We start from the raw sequence: 19,067 nt of genomic DNA, 5'->3' as shown, positions 1-19,067 counted from the left end.
ACTACATTTGCTGTCTGAGGCTTAATTTCATGGCTGGACATTGCTAGTAGCGTATGTATAATGAACCAAATTGATTGTATAAGTTTAATATATTTTTGTACTGAAACATACAGACAGTTTTTCTGTGTCAGCACTTTAAACGTTAAAAAAATGCATCTATAGATGATTTAGATATGTTGAGAGAAGGTAACTTTAGAAATTTGCACATTAACCTTACATTAAACCAATATCTTTACATGTCCTTGTAATGGCGCTGTATCTTCTTGATGAGCCGCTAGATGGCGCTGTCGTATTTACTGTCCATGTTATGGCCGCTTCCGACTGGCTCTGTAGACATTTAAGTTAAGGCGGCTGGAAGATAAACATCTTTAAATCTGAAATTGTTTGTTTAAATCCGTTACATTTAGATAGAAACTTTTTTGTGTTTCTGAACTTAAATAATTAAACATACATCTCAAATGTTATGGGTGACTTTTTTTAGATTACGTCATTATACCAGTAGGTGGCGACCACTCTTTCACTCATTAGATTACAGACCTGTTTACAAATTTATCAGAATAATTTTCTTTAAACTTGAATCAAATTTAATTTTCTAATAATTACAACTTGATTTATTTTCTCCGAACAAATAAAACTTTAGCTCAGAAAAGTAAATTCAGAAAAGAGATTTAAAGGATAATTCCCCCAAAAATTATTGCATGATTTACTTAACCTCATGATCTCAACCTGTATGAACTTTTTTCTTTGGAATACAAAATAATTCATTCTGAGAAATGGCTTTATGTCCATACAAAGAAAGTCAACGGGGGCCGACGTGGTTCTTCAAAATATCTTTTTGTGTTCTCTGCAGAAGAAAGTCATACATGTTGGGAATTAATTCTGAAAGAATAGTTGTTATTTTTGAGTGAACTATCCATTTTAATGTGAAGAACCCTTTTATATTGTAGAAACTTTTTTGCGCAATCGAAAGTTTCCATAGATGTTAAAGGTTTTTTACAGAACCAAACACTTTGACAAAGAACCTTTAAAGAATCTTTATTTTAATTATTTTCAAGAAAGAAGCTTTTAATGACATGAGATGGTTGCTAATCTAAATGATCATGAAAACATTGTTTTGACAAAAAGCGTAACAGAAAATGTATAGCACCATTTCAATTGTTGCAAACAGTCTTGGGGCGCAGGCCTACTTTGTTCCCCTTTTTCTCTCATTTGGAAGCTCACTTAATCTGAATAGTTAACATTCACTACAGTATATACATACAGTACTTCACAGATTGCTTGTTTTGCAAAAATATGTCTTAAAATATTATTAATTAGATTCTAATTCTGTCTATAGCTGCCTCCCTTCCTTTCCTGAACTTTGACCTTGACTTTTCTCATCGTATGAAACGCAGAGTTGATCAGTTTTGTGCTTTTTGTCAGTACTTGACATCCGGAGCGAATCGAACTACTCCCCGGCTCCGTGGTTCTGGCCGTTCCACCAGTGGTTCTCCTCCAGAGGTACCCGCGGAATAATAATCGCTGACTCGTCCGAGCCCAGACTCAGACTCACTAGCGGACATCACAGTGTTAGATTGCCAAAGGAGGTGGGGAAGGAAGACAGGGAGAGAGAAAGAGAAGAGAGAGAGACATAGAGTCACAACAAGAAGTGTTTTATCAGAAAAATAGAAGTGCGCACTAAAACAAACAAAGCTTTGAACAATCTGAGACACCCTTTAATTTGTATTTAGAATGAGACCAATACAAGTGATAAAAGGGAAAATATTCATATATACAGTAGATTTGAAACATTTGGGTGTAAAATTGCGGAACTTGAAATATGCAATGTTAAGATAAAAAATAAAAGGTACAATTATTGCATAAACAAAGGAGAAATATTTGCAATTTCTTCCTTCACTTTTCAGAGCGATGACCTTTGATAAAAATCTGCGCGTTTCAGTGATGCAAACATGCACGGTTTGTGAAAAAACACCGTTTTTGAGCCATAAATTCTGTATACATATTGCATTACATCTAAAACATAATAATATAATAATTTAGCCCTGTCATATGACTCCTTTAATAATAATAATACTTTTTTTTTCATAATATTTTACAAAAGAATAAATACTCTTATGAAAATATTTGAAATATATTTGACATTAATTAATTATTGCTTTAATTATTGTAATATTTCTCCTTTTTTGTTTGTTTAATATGAATATTAAATAAGAAAAATGTGATTTACATTTACATATCGGCTGTAACACATCCAACAATTTAATAGATGTGGTCCCAGTTTGTTCAAAGAAAAAGTATAGAAAATGAAACATGAAAAGATCAAGACAGACACCATTGGACAAGTACACAATGTGCTGTTCCTAACATCAAACACTAGGGCCCGGTTTCACAGACAAGGCTTAGCATAAGCCAAGACTATGCCTTACTTTAAATAGGATATTTAAGTCGCTTTTATTAAAATGCTTAGAAACAAATATTACTGGTGTGTATACTAAAATATTAAGACAGGTCAGGGCTATTTATTTTCAGTAAAAACACAACTTAAACTTTCATTTTAGTCTGGGACTAGTCTTAAGCTTTGTCTGTGAAACCATGCAACTGTTAAATATCAGCAAGTCAATTTCATCTGTTGAAAGAAATAGAGATGTGACATTTAAAGTTCACTCTAAATTGGAGGACAGATTGATGGTACATCGACTTGAAAGTAACACATCTAAATGTGACATGTTACACACTACTTTCAGATGCCAAGTCAAGACTCAACTAAATGGATAAAGAAAAATATTTTTTCCTGACCTACTTTCTACAAGAGACACAGTGACAAGCTTGTGTGTGATGGTGGTCCACAATAAAACAAAGAATGCATGCAAAAAATACACCTGAATATTTAATAACCTCAAGAAAACATAAACACAACACACACCACGAGCAGTCAAACTGTCCCGTTTAACCTTCAACACTGTCCATATGGAAGAGAATACGTATGGGAGCAAATAAGTTGATGGACTGGAAACACTACAGCATGAAGCATTAGCCAATATGTGACACAACTCAGACTTTTTTAGTGAATAATAATTGTGCTGTTGAAGAACGGATGAATGCGTGAGAAGTTTGACTAATCTCAGTCGAGCATTACCTTGGATCGGGCAGGGTACAGCGCCACAGATGTTGCTTTAGTGTCTGCACCCAACCAAAATCTCGGATGGGCTGACAGAGCTGAATGTAGTGGTACTGTTTTAGCATAACCCTTCAAACGAACGACAAGACCACCTGTTAGCTAAACATAAAAGTAACTGAAGCTTACTCAAAAATGACAATTCGCTCATCCTTGTGTCGTTACAAATCGACGTCATTGTCTTTTTACAATGAATTGTTCATACAAAAGCATTGAGTGAAAGGCAAAATGGAAATGACTCCTTTGTGTTATGCAGGTGATATAAGAGTGAGTAAATGGTGAATTTTCAGATTAGGACGAACCTCGACTCCTACTATACAAAAATACACTTTGCTTAAAATAATAAAAATTAAGTTAATTGATAAGCATCAATGACCTGAGTAAGTGACATACAGTATATTGATCTTTTAAGTAATCGCTGTGAAATGTGGACCTGGAATTGGACACTTTGCATCTTTCTAAGATGTTTGTGTGAAACCAAAAGCTAACATAAATCAAATTATAGTTATCTAAAACAGTAAAAAAATTAGCTTAACCATATGTCTTAGTGACTATAGTTGCATCTTTTTCAATTGGCTAAGTTGAGGTTTCAGTAAGTGTTTGAAAAATGCATAAAACTTTTACTGATCCACTTGACCCTTTGCAAAACCCCACCCCCCTTCGTTCCTGTCTGACAAGCTTTCAGTATCAGCAATGCTGTCCCAGTGTTAATGTGTGCATTCCCTACTAGGGAAATAGTGAAGAATTTCTGGAAAGATGACGCTTATTTCAGACAGAAAGTTCTGCAATATGCATTCGAGGGATACATTTATGATTTGAGATGACTGTAACAAAATTTTAAAAGAAAGATAGAGCTTTACAATTATTTCCGGAAAAACACGAGATGTTAGAGGTGGGACTAGTGGGGAAAGTGGGATGAACCTACAGCACGAGCAAGCAACACATCATCACATTAATCCCATTTAACGACACAGGGATCCAGAACTATAAAAAACACTTTCTGAAACAATTTGGAGTGCTGGGGTAGTGTATCAAGTACAGAAATACTACGTCATACGTCTAACTCGTTTTTTAACAAGTTGACCATGTTAGCATGAGAAGCCAGCATGTTTCACAGTGTAAAGCTTCCATCTGTAATACGTACATGAATGTTTCCAAATATATCGTCTGTATTGGTATACTGTAGTTGGGATGTGAACTCCACTATTCTCAGGCATTTGAATGATTTTTTAAAGTTATTACTTAGTTATCATTTATCGTTATAGTGTGAACATCAATTAAAGCGGTATATATATTTATATATATACGTTTATTATTACAATAATTAAAAATCTATTTTTTCATATTAATCGGCAAAGCTCTACTTCGGCTGGTTTGTCGGACAAAATGGCGGTCAGTCACGGGACCGGAGGGCGCAGATAATATCGCCATTATGATTGGTCAGATCGCATGTCAATCAAACTGCTTGCGAAGGGTCAATTGAAACTCAATGCAAAAAGTCACAAGAAAACTTTAAGTTGGAGAGGACTGAAAATTTTTGCTATATTTTTTTATCATCTCCCATCTGACAGCAATATGCGTTTATTGATGCTGATCTATTCCACGGCCCACAAACACAATGAGATTCGCCAACACGATCAAAACCCAAACGGTCCGAAAAAATCCACATAGTTCTCTTCCATGTGGCGCAACATGTACGACAGAAACAGACGTACAGACAGAGGTACAGGGGAAAAACTGACATACAGATGAACCTACCGTTGGGTCCACAAAACCTTTCACATCTTAAACAAAACAAACCATGACACCTCTGTTTCTGCGTTTGCATTTATTCATTTCAATAAATATGAGCAAGCAGAGAGAGTAATCACAATAAACATCATCACAGTTAAATCTGAGGCCCCTTCACATCACAAGTTTTTCAAATATTTTTCTCTCTATTTCAGAATGCATGGACTAAAGATAGCACCTGTGCTAAGCACACACATTCGCTATACATGTACAACCCCACTAGCCATCTCTGTCTCCCCGGGGTCCCTTACTTTAATCCCAAAGTTACAATAACACAATAATTGAGTCACCAAAGGCTGCAAAACACAAGAAAAGGCCCTCACCCTGAAGGTCTTGTGTCCTGAAGCCAGACTGAAGAAATCAGAAGAGTATATTTGGCTTAATAAATGGAACATTTGAGAATTGATATATATAAAATATCAAATTCTATAAAACACTTTTTAAAGCTGTATGTATAATGCATTATAAGCATTTGTAATGTACATTGCCATGCATTATATATATTTTGAAATACTTAGAGACACATTTATGGTTAATTATGATGTACCTTCATATACAGCGTTATTAAAAAAACAGAGCAAACGTTTTATTACAAATTATTATACAAACACAAGTATTAAGGTCTTTATTTGAATACATTTATAACGCATTATACATACCAGCTTCAAGTAAATTTCTGGCAGTTTTTTCAATCCGGCTAAAGGTCACAGCATACCGTGTGCTTATCACGCAAACAACTGCACAATGAACGTTAATCATACTGATAATTGTGAAGACCGCAACAGATGAGACCAGAGACAGAGTGAGGACTTATAGAGGGATTGTCCATGAAAAACAATGCAAAGCATGATCGTACACAGTGTACTGCAATAATGGCAGCAAATCAAAAAATTGAGATACTAAGATGTCATTTAGTACCAACATCTTTAGATCTTTTGTCATGAATGGACATGAATCTGTGAGAGTCTCATGTCACATGCAAGGAGAATAAAAGCCATGATTTTGTAATCAGCCGATATTGCAATTGGCGTGATCGTATTATATCCAAAGATTTCAGTGTAAAGGCCAGTGGATACGTGTACATATATCAGAATTAAGCTTCCAAAGTTACCCTTCCGTTGTATTCTAGATAAGCTTTGATTCAATTTTGAAATAATTCTTAAAGATGATGAAATCATGCAGCAGGTGAAAGCGAACAGAATAAACAAACAGCATTCGACTTACCAGAACGTCAAGGAACACATGATAATAAACAACACAATTAGTCAAGTCATATCCGTCATCGGACAACAGGAGGGATGCAGAAGCAAAACAAAGCAAGAGACACTCCGGGGAATGTCCATAATAATGAATATGTTAAATTTGCATTCACACAAGAAAGGCTTTTGATTTTAATGCTGTCTAATCTATTGACCTTTTGAGTTCTCTATGCATATTTGGGATCCTCCATCTGTTTAGCTCAGGGACCCCCTTTAGGGGGATGGGGATGGCATGATTCATTGTGTGTGTTTGAGTGTGAAAGACAAATAGAAAATTGTCGGGTGAAGGATAGTGTTAAATGTGGTAGTTCTTCTAGTGACGCAGAATGGGATAGAAACCCCCTGACACCTCAAAACAAAACAAAGAAAATGTACAAAACCATCTTAGTTTAAATAACTCTTGTACAACACAGTGAACAATTAAATCCTATTCTATCCGAAGACCGTTTACAGTACATCTCAAAATGCAATATTAAATTACAGTAATCCAGTTGGTTGTCCGGACAACAAAGTGGGCTCAAACAAGGTTGTATTATTATTGTATAACCTTGACAGATGTCTTTTGGGAGGTAACATGAAGCTATTTGGAAATATTCTGTTCCTAAAATGACTAAACATCATTTTTTTATGACATGGATGGTTCCGAAAATGTATTAAAAAAAAAGATATACACAGCAATAAAGTGATCTGAGAGATCACTTTTTAGGGTATTCTTTGAAAAAAACGACAACATAAATCAGGCAAAGCAAGCATTTATGTTGGCCAACCAAATCAATACAGTCTAATAACCAAAGCTGCACATTTATCAAAGATTTTTGTCTGAGAAATCTTTCGTTTTGACAATATACATTGCCTAATTTACATCAACGTGACATCAAAAGGTACTTAATTCATGTTCATGTTAAAACCCTTGATAAATGAAATGCACCAGTCTCTGCATCTTATGGTTGGTAAAACAAACAGAGCTTCTAGCCGATGGCTCCATGCAAGATAACAGCATCCACCGGCCGTCAGTGAAGTAGTTGCCATGGAAACCTCGTTGTGGAGATGAGGAGAGTGGGTGGAGCAATAGTAAATGCAAACGCTTTGTACGTAACGCGAGGCAAAAAATCCAACCCTGAAAAAAACATCTTCCTTAAAAACCCACTAACCTCTCTAAAGGATGAGAGAGTGAGCGAATGAGAGCGAGCGAGAGAGGAAAAGATAGACGGGAAATACAGTGAGAAGAAATCAAGAGGTGAATCAGATATATAGAGAGGGAGAAAGATGGGGCGGGGTCAGCAATAGACAGAACAGTAAAGGAATGAGAACCTCTTATTAAATCATTTTGCAGCCTTCGTTCAACCATTCAGGTAGAAATGAAATGAGAGAAGTGCAATTTTACTCTTTCGCCTCAGCCAGTTTGTTGTTGATCGCTTTACTTTTCTCCTTGTCGGCCTGCGTCGGTTTGCTCTCAGGCTGGTTCTCGGAGCTCTTCTTCTTTAAACCGCGCACTGACATCACCTGCTTCTCCTTGGACTTCTTTGTTGGCTTTCCGGGCGTGGCGGATGTGGAAGTGCTCTTTTTGGGTTTGGTGCGGGGAAGACTTGTTCTTTCCGCCTGAATGAGACAACATAAAGAATACATAAAAGTATTAATGATAGATATAAAAATGAATATAAATATAAGAATAAAAATAACACTATTTTAGTTTGGTTGCTGACATAGAAGGCAGCGGTTTATGTAGGAAGCACACTGTCAGCCAATTGAACAAACTGCTATGCAGATTCCCAAAACAAGGCACTCAAGCCGGCGGCCAATGTTACGTCAAACTTCTCTGCGAAAGTATCACTTAGGAAAAAAAAAAAGTTTCAGTTGTTTTCCAGCAAGTTTCCTGACCCCATCAAGGATGATGAGCCCTTCAATCGATTACTAAAGTTCAGTATCAAGTGCACTCACACAAAAAAAAAACTGTTCTGTACCTTACTGGACTCTCTATAAGGTTCATGGTACAGTGTGCGTATCCTTCGCCTATCCAGGGCCTTGTTGTCATCAACCTCCGGTTTGGCCTGGCAACCCCTGTAGGTGGCGCTGTAACTGGTTTGCAGGTCAGTCTTCAAATTGGGAGGCTGATACTGAGACTTAGCCTTGATGAGCTTCACAGGTTTCACATCCGAGTAGGCTTTGAACTCGTTCCTGTAATGAAAAAGAGGAGATAATAAACATTGAATTATAAGACCACACTGAGAAATAAGGAAAGCTAGAGATGCACCGATATTAAATTTCTCCACCGATACCGTTAGCCGATTTTTCAGAGTGGTGTCTGTCGATACCGATTCTGAAGATTAAATATTTCTTAAAGGGGTGCTGCAACGATGTGTCATGCGTTCTGACTTCTTTACAATGTTAAACGTGCTGCCTTCTCATGCTTAACATGGTCAACTTGTCAAAAAACGAGTTGGGTGTATTACGTAGTATTTCTGTGCTCAATACACTCCCCCAGTGATCGTACAGGTTTCGGAAAGCTTTTTTCAAACATATAAAACTGTTTCGTAACAATTTTTCTTAGTCCCTTATTGGACAATTCTCCCGGAAAAGCAAGCGGCAGCAAGGAGAGCTGGAGAAGGAGCATGCACAGACGTCTCTTTCACTTGTGTGCAGGAGAGAGAGAGAGCAAATGTTTGGGAAGTTCAGGTGTTTGTTTGTTCACTGCATTTGGGTGATGAATGTTATATAAACGGTGGATATAATGATGGATTTGGAGATCATTTGAAACATATATTTGGAGTCTGTGTTTTGTTGGCAATGTACCCCCCTGCGCTGTATGATTTCAGAAACAATCGTAAAGCTGTATCTATCTTTTATAAATGTGATCAAACTAAATATTCTTCGAAGATATGAAGTACGCAATACTACTCTATAGGTACTCAAGATTAATATGACCCCGTGTGTTAGGGCCGCCCTAACTTTCTGAATGTAGTCTATAATGACTATAAATATTAAACATCAAACAGTTGATGTTTCTTAACATTTTCTATATACAGAGCACAAGTTCATTGCATCTCCCTGTCCTCTTTTGATTGATAGATATATCAGCCTTGATAATCAGCTGTTTTAAAACTATTGCCCGATAGCTGATAGTGTAAAAATTGTGTTGAGTATTAGAGTAAGGGAAAGAGACAGTTTTGAAAAAGGTTATTATAGGATAAATAAGATAAAATAAATGTTGATTAGCAATAAACTGTTTAAGTTGAGGTGCTAAAATGATTTATTTAGTTATTTTCAACCCAACATTGGAACAAAAAGGAACCACTGTGTTGTAAATTAACCCATTCTTGGTTTGACCCATATATAAAATGCTAATTTAAAGGGGTCATATGGCGCAAACACATGTTTTTCTGTGTCTTTGGTGTGTTATAAGTCGCATGCTTTTATTAGACACGTAAAATTGCAAAAATGAAGGTGTCGGAACAAAAGATGCTTTCTATCTAAAAGCGGTTGCTCACCCAGATCTGCCTGAAATGCCTTGTGTAACCACAACCCCACAAATCTACGTAAGTTCGTGGTATAAGTTGACTAAGACCGCCCAAATGTATACGCAATGTAAGTAAGGTGGGCGTACCTGTCAGTGCAATTGCTTTGGAACCTGATGTTTCAAATATGGTAAGAGGAGTTACATTTACATCCTGTGCTTGTAGTATCAGAGCTTGACCAATCAGAGAGGTTTCAGAGAGGTGGGGCAAAGAGGAGATGCAAAGATGCATGGTATGTGGAAAATACAGCGTTTTTTAACCTTAAATGTTGTATACACATTGGATTACATTTAGAACAATCAATAATATTCGTTTTAGCCGTGTCATATGACTCCTTTAAAATATTAGACCTAGAGCTCACTTCAACAGATACTTGTGCTTAAACAATACAACAAATTCCACAAAATGATTTCATAAAATAACGTTTTGGTCCTGCAATATACTGTAGACACATCTAGATTGATATACACCCTGCAAAGCCCTTTATTGAAGCAATGCAGAGATTTTCCTCGACTTAAACACCACAGCAGGATTTCTATCCTGAGGCCAGTCCTTTAGGATGAGTAATGAGTCTTTACCTACTGAGATGGCACAGACAAATGATACATACTCAATGGCTATGCATTGCAGATTACCCAGCATGCAACTAAAGCTGCAGTATATCTTACACATATCTCCATACGCACACAAATGTTCTTATAATGACATATTAATTCCATTCCTCAATAGGATACAGAGTGAAAGCAGACTAACCACAAAAACTTTCCCCGTCTCACTCGGTGGCTCTGTAATATTACAGTAACAGTAAGACAGACTGTATTGATTAGAATTGACAGGACAGGAAGGAGGAAGGGTAACGCCGGGCAGGGGTGAACCATTATCATCCCATTAGATCAATTAGTCGCTGCTTAAGTTTGTGTGAATAAGAATTAAATCATAGCCTCTCTGTACAAGACAAGGAAGCCTTCATTTTTCAAACAAATTAAGTTCAGACATTAATTCCCAAGTAGCCTCATGAGAATCTATAACTATTACGAGAAGGAAGGATACTACACATAATGAGACAGTTATAATGCAATCTCCAAAAAAAACAAAGATTACGAATGCAAGTCATGGGACAGCGTGTGGATGTGGAATGATGCCATGTTTTTTCAAGAAAAATAGTTAACTGACGACATTTGTCTCTTAGTTTGTTTGTCACAACATGAAAATGTGCACATTTATGGCATAAATTCTGTGGTCATTGACAGCATGTCACATCCTGTATATTGTTTATAGTTTAATCTGTTAAAGGGTTAGTTCACCCAAAAATGAAAATGATGTCATTTACTTAACCTCTTGTCATTTCAAACCTGCATGACTTTCTTTCTTCTAAAGAACACAGAAGATATTTTGAAGAACGTTGGTTACCAAACAACACTTGCCCCCATTGACTTTTTTTTGTTGTGCTTGTACGGTTGTTCGGTTAACAAATTCTTTAAATCTACCTTTGCGTTCTGCTGAAAAAAGCAAGTCATACAGGTTTGAAATGACAAGGAGTAAAATATGACAGAATAAATTTCATTTTTGGGTGAACTATCCCTTTAAAAACGAACAAGCGTAAACGACTAATCTTCTAAAGTGCGAAGGCAATAAAAAGGCTATTTCCTAATGACAGACGACACCGATAAACACTGTTAGATAAAATATGACTTCATTTCCAAGAAACTGTTGTTTGCGTGAGTGTTTAAGAAGCTGACAATACTACCATGGGCATCACAGCGTTCTGATTTCAAGGGAGGCCTCTCGACCCGCTGAGAGAACCAAAAAGCAAACAGAAAGCTGTTACATAAGACAAAAGTCCAGTCAGATCGCTTGAACAGTTGGGAAAACAGGAGCTACAGAAGTCCAAGGCCACAAGGGAAAACAGTAACAAGGCCGATATAAAGCAAGTGGGAGGAGTTTTACAGGATTAGATAAAGAAGCACACACACACACGCAGACAGAGAATGAGAATAATATAAAGACAGAGAGAGTCTATGCAGTGCTTGTTACGCATTTACAACAGAAAACAATGAGCTTAGTGTATTTATTGTAAATGAGTGCTTGGTACCAGCTGTCAGGTCATTGACAGTCAACACATCAACGCTGTTTACACCAGATTATTTTATACCATTGACAGTATCCTTAACTGAATTAATTGAACACATTAGCCTAACGTGCTCGTTGTACAAAACTGAGCTCCCAGTTGCCTTCTTAGTCATTTGAATATTAGCTTGTAAAAGTAAGTTTGCGCCTCTTCTCTCTCTCTCTCGAGGCAATGAGCTTTTGTGAACAGCCTTGTCACTATGGTGATACGCTGGCACTAGAGAATTGTGTGGTGGGGAGCCAGAGCAATGTATTATGGGTAGGCTTGGCATTCATCGAATGGTATAACACAAGCACGTTTTGCTTTATTAGTCACACTGTGCTGACACAAAAACAACATGATTATTTTGATTTAGTCTGGATGTGACCCCTCATCTGGCACTGACAATGCACCTCATAAAGGCACTAAAAATAGACTCTCACACATTTGGTTTACGACCGTCAGACTGATTCATTATTATTATTTACAAGCGCAGCAAACTGTTGGATTCGCAATTGCATTGTTGATTTGTGAATGAGCTCATTTTGGTTCTTCCTTGTCACTTCGTGTTCTAGTTAAAGACCGATGCTCTCTCTTTCATTTGTTCTTTACTCTCTTTCTCTCTCTCTATCGCTCGCTCTCTCGCTGATGTGCTCAGATCGATAGGTATTCTCCTTCTGCTTGCGGCATCATCTTCCTGCTGTACCATGACATACGTCTTCTGACATTCACTTTGGACTCCCAAGTGAATCCCAATGAGATTACTGCTGTAATACTGTCCTGTAAGGAAAATCTCTCTCTCTCTCTCTCTCTAGACTTCAGACAGCTCAGAGACTTCTCTATGGGGATGATGTATGCTGGTCTGGAGTAGCCTGTGCCCTTCTACGGAGAGCAGGCAACATGGGGCTGTACCGTCACCTGTTTCTCTAGAACGTTAATGGAGTCATATGACACTGCTAAAATGAATATTATCGTTTGTTTTAGATGTAATGCAATGCGTATGGTTTAAGGTTAAAAATGCTGAATTTTCCACATACGGTGGTTGTTTGTATCTCCACTTTAAGAAAGCTCTGAAAAGCAAGGTGTGCTATGATTGGAACATCAGGTTCCATAGCAATTGTACTGACAGTACTGACTTACGTATACAGTACATTCCGGCGGTCGTATTCAACTAACTGATATAGATTTGTGGGGTTGTGGTTACACGAGGCCTTTCACGCAGGTATAGGTGAGCATACGCTTTTAGATAGAATGCATCTTTTGTTCCGACACTTTCATTTTTGCACTTTTATATGTCTAATACATGCATCGACAACTTATAACACACCAAAGACACAGAAAAATGTGCCATATGACCCCTTTAGTAAGCTGTACCTGACCGGTTTAACATCCTTTTCTCTTCTTCATTTGTTGGGTATTTTTGCTTCTGATTGTACATTTTAATTCACAGAAATCCTCCAAAGTCTGTCCTCTCTCAAAAACGAGTCCTTTTTTGTCATATCCAACTGTTAACACGACAGCTTACTTCTAAGACCAGACGGCTTCGTGTTGTTTCCAGGCGGACGGTTAAAGAACGCGACACGCACGTCTCCCCGAAATCCTGTTAAATTCAACCAATCAGATGACGACTTTGAACGTACTGAAGTGTTTCCAGAAAAGAAGAAGTGTGCCTCATGCATCAGATGTTTAGCCTGAGGCTGAGACAAATGTTTTACTAAACTGTATATTTGGGCAAGCAAAATGAGCTATTTGGTTGTCACGTAAATGGAAACAATTTGGTTTAGGATTAACGGATGTTTGTTTTGGTTTTAAGGGATTTAGACAAAATCCTGTATTAACATAGAGTATGGTTTTTAGAAGTCCGTTGATGACTTGAATAGTTTTAGATTCAAAGGGCCCTATGGTACACCCGGGGCATGGCCAGCGCAAATGTTCTTGCTAGTTTTAACCGACGCTGTTCTCTTTTTGCCGTCCCAAAGCATTTGTGCGCTCATGGGCATGTTGGTCTAAAAAAGAGGTGTTTTCAGGCACATTATTGGCATACAATGTAAAAGATTATTATTGTGTACATAAAGCTAAAAATCCGGCTGGTCCTGTAGATGGTCTGCTCACGTGGTTTAACCTTACGCACAAGCAGATGCGTTTTATCTCTTGAGAGGCGTCCAGTCTTTGTTCTTGAAAACTCTGGCGTTTAAATAGTGAATCCGACATGCCACGAGCGCATTTGGGTCTTAAAGGGAATGAGAGATGAGACTCTGATTGGTTTACTGCATGTTAGGCCCCCAAAACACCCATAACTCATTAAAAGAATCGGGACACGGGTGCCACTACCATTTTCCCCGCCTCTAAACTAGCATTCGGACTTGGATTCGGACACGCCCTGAGTGCACTTGCGCCCTGCGATTTAGACCATGCGCTTAGATCGTGAAAATAGGATCTAAATGGTGTATAAACCGATGTATCTGTGAAATTGATTATGACGGTTGTTTGCACATTTTTGTCTGAGAGTTGAATGTTTTTTTCATATTTAATTAATGTTTATCGAAATGTGATTGTAAATAGAGATATTGTAAAGTCTCTCTCTCTCTTTCTCTCTCACTCTTATTGATTTAAGTGTTTAAAGGATTACAGTGGCCAAACATTCCTGCACTAGAAAAAAACAGAGGAAGAGCATAGAAATTATGTTAATTCATTGCAGTACACTGTTCACAGCGCACAACGTGTTGTGTAATACATTGCACATCTGTATTTAATCACATGATGTGAAGTCAACATGAAAGCACAACTGGTATTACTTCAGTAATCTCATGCAAAACCAGATGTGCAATGAGAATAAATTGTCAGGTAAGCCTGGATATTTTCAATAAGAACGGATTGGCTCATGAAAAATAACCGTAAGGTTTTCACCATGCTGGTCAGATGTCAATATTTAGTTGTTTAGGAATCCATGTGAAGTCTCAAGGTTTTTAAAGTATTTTTAAGAATTTTAACGCAGGTTTCCATAGTTCAATAGTGAATTGTCATATCCATAACGGAACTGTCACATCCACAAGGGCCCATATTCCTCATAAACAGGAATATGGAAATTAAAATATAGTAACTGTTGTATGTTCTATAAAGAGTCATCTCTTCTCGATTTTTTTGGGTATTATTACTTCTGGTCTGGCCATTTTTAATTCACAGAAATCCACAAAGGTGTGTCCTCGCTCAATAACATGTCCTTTTTGGCATATCCACGCATTGTTTTCTCTCTTTTAAAATGAAAAACTTGTACATAGACATTTTTATATTTAGACTCCATCATAAGGGGTTTAGTAAAATATAAACAGATGATTCTATATATTGGTAATAAATACATTCTCTGACTATTTATAATTCAAGTTTTGACTGATAATGTCACATCCATAACGCACAAATTGCGTCCCTGATGACAAAGCAGAGCTTTTAGAAAAATATAAATAGGCTTTACTAAATAGCACCATATATCTATACACAGATATAACATATCATGTTTCCAAGCCTTGGGTGCCTTAATAAAGATTCACAGATAGATCAATTGCAGACCAGAGATTATTGATCTGGAGGGAGAGAAAACAAGAAGCCAACTTTCTCCAAACCACATCCTGTCAGGGAACACCTATGGATTCTCTGGCTCAAACGCAACGCCACATTGTGATGATTTCCAGCTTCTTACTGAAAGAGGATCATTTTTTCTATCCTGTTTCATCAGCTTGTGTTTTTCTCTGGTTTAAAGCTTTAGCCCTGTCTCTGCTTTGTAGCGTGAAAAATGTAAAACTAAACATGAGATTAAATCAACTAATCCTGAGCTTTGACATTAGAAGCATCTCACTCTGACATCACAGGTCGTGCACACACTGGGACCTCAAACTAAGAGGATGATGCTGCAGTTTACTCGTGTTTGTATGTGCGTATGCGTGGGAGACTCGTCCCTGGCCAAGAAAAAACAGAAAGGAAATAAAAAATGTGCTGTATCTGGTGCATTAAAGCTCTTCTCACCAACAAAATAAAACCATCCCAATGCAGGTCTTCTGAGAGATACATCACAAACCAATATTACACACGACGCATACTGTATTTTTGGCTACACTGAATGCTTTGGGTACAAAACTGGGAAATGTACTGTTCAAAATGCTGGACTGAAAATCCTAACTTTGCAAAAGCAAACAGGATGGTAGGAAGTAAAAAATAATAAATGGACGGACCCATACATTTACACACTGCACTGTACAAACTTCAGCCCTTTTTCTTATTATAAAAGGTGCTGTGTGTAAGATTTAGGAGGATCTACTGACAGAAATGCAATATAATATATATAACTATGTCTTCAGAGGTGTATTAAGAGCTTACATAATGAAGCGTTATGTTTTTATTACCTGACAATGATCTATTTCTATGTACATACACAGCAGGGTCCCCTTACATGAAAGTCGCCATGTTGTTTCTACAGTAGCCCTAAATGGACAAACTGCTCTACAGAGCGCGTTTCGTAAATACGTTATCTCCTTCGACAAAGAAGCGAAAACGCAACAACATCTTTCTCCTGTGAGAGCCACCGTAGTGATTCGATTGGGAGGGTAGGAGCCTAGATGCTACTAAAAAATCCACAAATTACAAATTGCAGTAGTATTGAAGTAGAGCCGGCTTAAAGTCTATTGTTTTGTTATTTTGTTCTGAAACGAAAGAGAGAGAGAGAGATCAATTCATGCCAAGTCCAACATTTTACCTGTAGGAGCTTCCAGAGGTAACTTCCTGTTTGATCTGCCGGTTGAGGGCATCTACTGCTGCCCTCCCTTTGCCATCGGTAGTTGCGGCGTCCGCTCCAGACTTGTTGTCGGAAGCCACGGTGACTTTCTTAGGTTGCCTTTTCCTTTCACTAGACAAGATTTCCTTTTCCTGCACCTTGTCTGCAATCTCACTTTTCTCCACTCCATTGTCCATTTCTGCATTGGTGTTTCTGGACCTAAATTGGATCGGGTCACTGCCGGCGGCTTTGAGAATCAACGGATGGTCTCCCCTTTTGTGGATAGGCCAGGGTTTGAAGTCCTTTTGATACTGGGTCTTGTTGTTAAATGGAACCTCGGGACAGTGATACTCGTTCTTGGGCTTACAGCTGGGCTCTGGACGAACTTTCCAGTGTTTGAAGTCCTGGCGCATCACCGAACCGCAAACTATCTCCTCCCCCTTGGGTCCCTTGGTCACCGCGTCGGGGTCGTTGTGAAGCGGCTGTGTTTCTATAGGCACCGCGTGCGGCTGCTTCTGCGCAGGCTGCTGCTGCTGCAGGTGAAGATGCTGCATTTCGGACACGTCCGAGTACTTGGTGAAAACCAAAGGCACGGCAATGTCGGCATTGTCCAGCTGGTTCCAGAACCGAGCCATACAGCAGGCTCTGGAGATACAGGGCCATGCCATGATGTTGGCGTGTATTGGGACAATCGATTACCTTGGTTCGATGTTTTGTAAATCAGTTTGCAGAACTGTCAACCAAACCCTCTTACGGCGGATGCGCAAAATGTCCGATTCGTTCTTGTCAAAGATGACAGGATAAAAATCCGAATTCAAATCGAAGAAGAGACATTACTGTGCTCAAACGCTAAAGAAACCACGTAAAATACGCGTAATAACGCGCGAAATATTTTGGCGATGTACGTCCTGTCACCGTGAGCTCTTTACGATAAGAGAGACTGAGAATTTGTGCAAGATACAGCTGCCCCTCCCGACCGCCCTCTCTCCTCAGCATCCATCGAGATGAGCTGAATCACCTGCTACCATCGTCATCACGCAACGTCCGCAGTGGGAGGGGTCACTTATAAGACTCCGCCCATTCAACTGCTGCGAAAAATAAACAAGGAATGCCAAGAAAATGTTAATAATTTTTTTGGATCAACATTCAAATTACAATAAGCCAACACAGAGCAAAATGTTAAAACTAATTTCTGCAGAAATGTGATGAATAAGCCTGACTTTTTTCTTAGGAGTAAATTATACCCTGACGAAAAAATATAAATAAATTCATTTGTGTAATGTATTCTGTGCTTTATTTCTGTAGGATTTAATTAACATTTTATTCAATCCAAAAGAATTTCTGTTATATTTATCTGAAGGGTCATTTTAAAGTATGGTCACAAATCTGTCCCCACACTTAACAGGCATTGTAAAAAGCTTCCAAATGATAAAATCCAGCCGATTTAGCCATTAATACCCAACTCAGCACCTTTTTATGATGATGATTGTTATTTAAGTCTTTATAGTTTTGTACATTTTTTTCTATATTTATTTAATTTTCTTTGTACTTGCAAAAACGCATGTGCCCCTCCCTTTGTTTAACTGTTTTGTATGGTGTACAAACATTTCCATTTCATATTTTTTTATATAGTTAAATGCATAAAAATGCTAACCAAAATAATTATTTATTAATACAAATAATTAAAAATTAATATCTGTCTTTTGATTTTTTGTCATTGGTGACACACACTATTATTTTGAAAGAATAAAATGTGCAAGTAAGTAGGCCTACTTAAAATGTCAAAGATCAACAAAGCAGACACTCTGTTTAAACATACACATGGTGAGTATCCCTTTCCTTAATTTAGATATGACATTTTCTTTAAAATGTTGATCTTTGACGTGGTTCTTTAAAAGCATCATAGGTGTTGCTTAGGTTTGGGTCAGCTTGAAAGATATATTAGAAAAAACGTGTTTGTCTGTATAATGTATAGACTTTAGTGTTTTTTTAGGTGAATTAGCAGTCATTTTGGAAAATTTGTCACTGGTGTTATCACTGGTGTTACACCAACAATGACATCAAACTCTATGCAAATTATAAGTAAAATAAAATGATTAAATAAAGAACAAGATTCAAGCTGGCCATTATTTTTCGTAACAATGTAATCATGCCTGGGAATACTCATCATCAAATTTTAGGCGTGAAAACTGAATTACATCTTTTGACTTTTTGAACTCAGAAAGTCATTGTTTTATGAGAATTATTCTGATGGTTGCATACAGAAAGCATGTGTATTGAGGGATTTTGTGGTACTCAAAATCATTTTGAAATGATGAACAAAACATTTCCAAATAATCTTAAAATGTGATTTACATCACCAATTTTATACAAGTCAACTAAAAATACGGACTGACTGCTTCCACAGATGTAATGTATAAGTTTGCCTGACTCTTATGTATAAGGGTTCCTGACAGTAGAA

At 37.6% G+C, this 19,067-nt stretch overlaps 1 protein-coding gene across 2 annotated transcripts; it reads right to left on the bottom strand.

Annotated features, from left to right (window-relative positions):
- Nucleotides 1–1,019: 1,019 nt before the first annotated feature.
- map6a (microtubule-associated protein 6a) lies at nucleotides 1,020–17,756 on the bottom strand. 2 transcript variants are annotated; one of them, XR_008905153.1, is made up of 4 exons: nucleotides 16,589–17,756; nucleotides 8,187–8,400; nucleotides 3,137–7,824; nucleotides 1,412–1,551 (listed from the first exon to the last, which is right to left on the bottom strand). XR_008905153.1 is itself a non-coding variant. In XM_056737187.1 (3 exons), exons 1-3 carry the CDS (start codon nucleotides 17,272–17,274, stop codon nucleotides 7,606–7,608), a joined length of 1,119 nt encoding a protein of 372 aa, XP_056593165.1. In that variant the 5' UTR covers nucleotides 17,275–17,756; the 3' UTR covers nucleotides 1,020–7,605. The 2 variants fall into 2 exon arrangements, 1 of the variants encoding a protein (XP_056593165.1); XM_056737187.1 differs by having other exon boundaries at nucleotides 1,020–7,824.
- Between the last annotated feature and the right edge of the window lie 1,311 nt (nucleotides 17,757–19,067).

The sequence above is a fragment of the Triplophysa dalaica genome, chromosome 22 (genome assembly GCF_015846415.1).
Source record: "Triplophysa dalaica isolate WHDGS20190420 chromosome 22, ASM1584641v1, whole genome shotgun sequence".
In the NCBI taxonomy this organism is placed as follows: Eukaryota; Metazoa; Chordata; class Actinopteri; order Cypriniformes; family Nemacheilidae; genus Triplophysa; species Triplophysa dalaica.
This window is presented reverse-complemented; position numbering and strand designations above follow the sequence as displayed.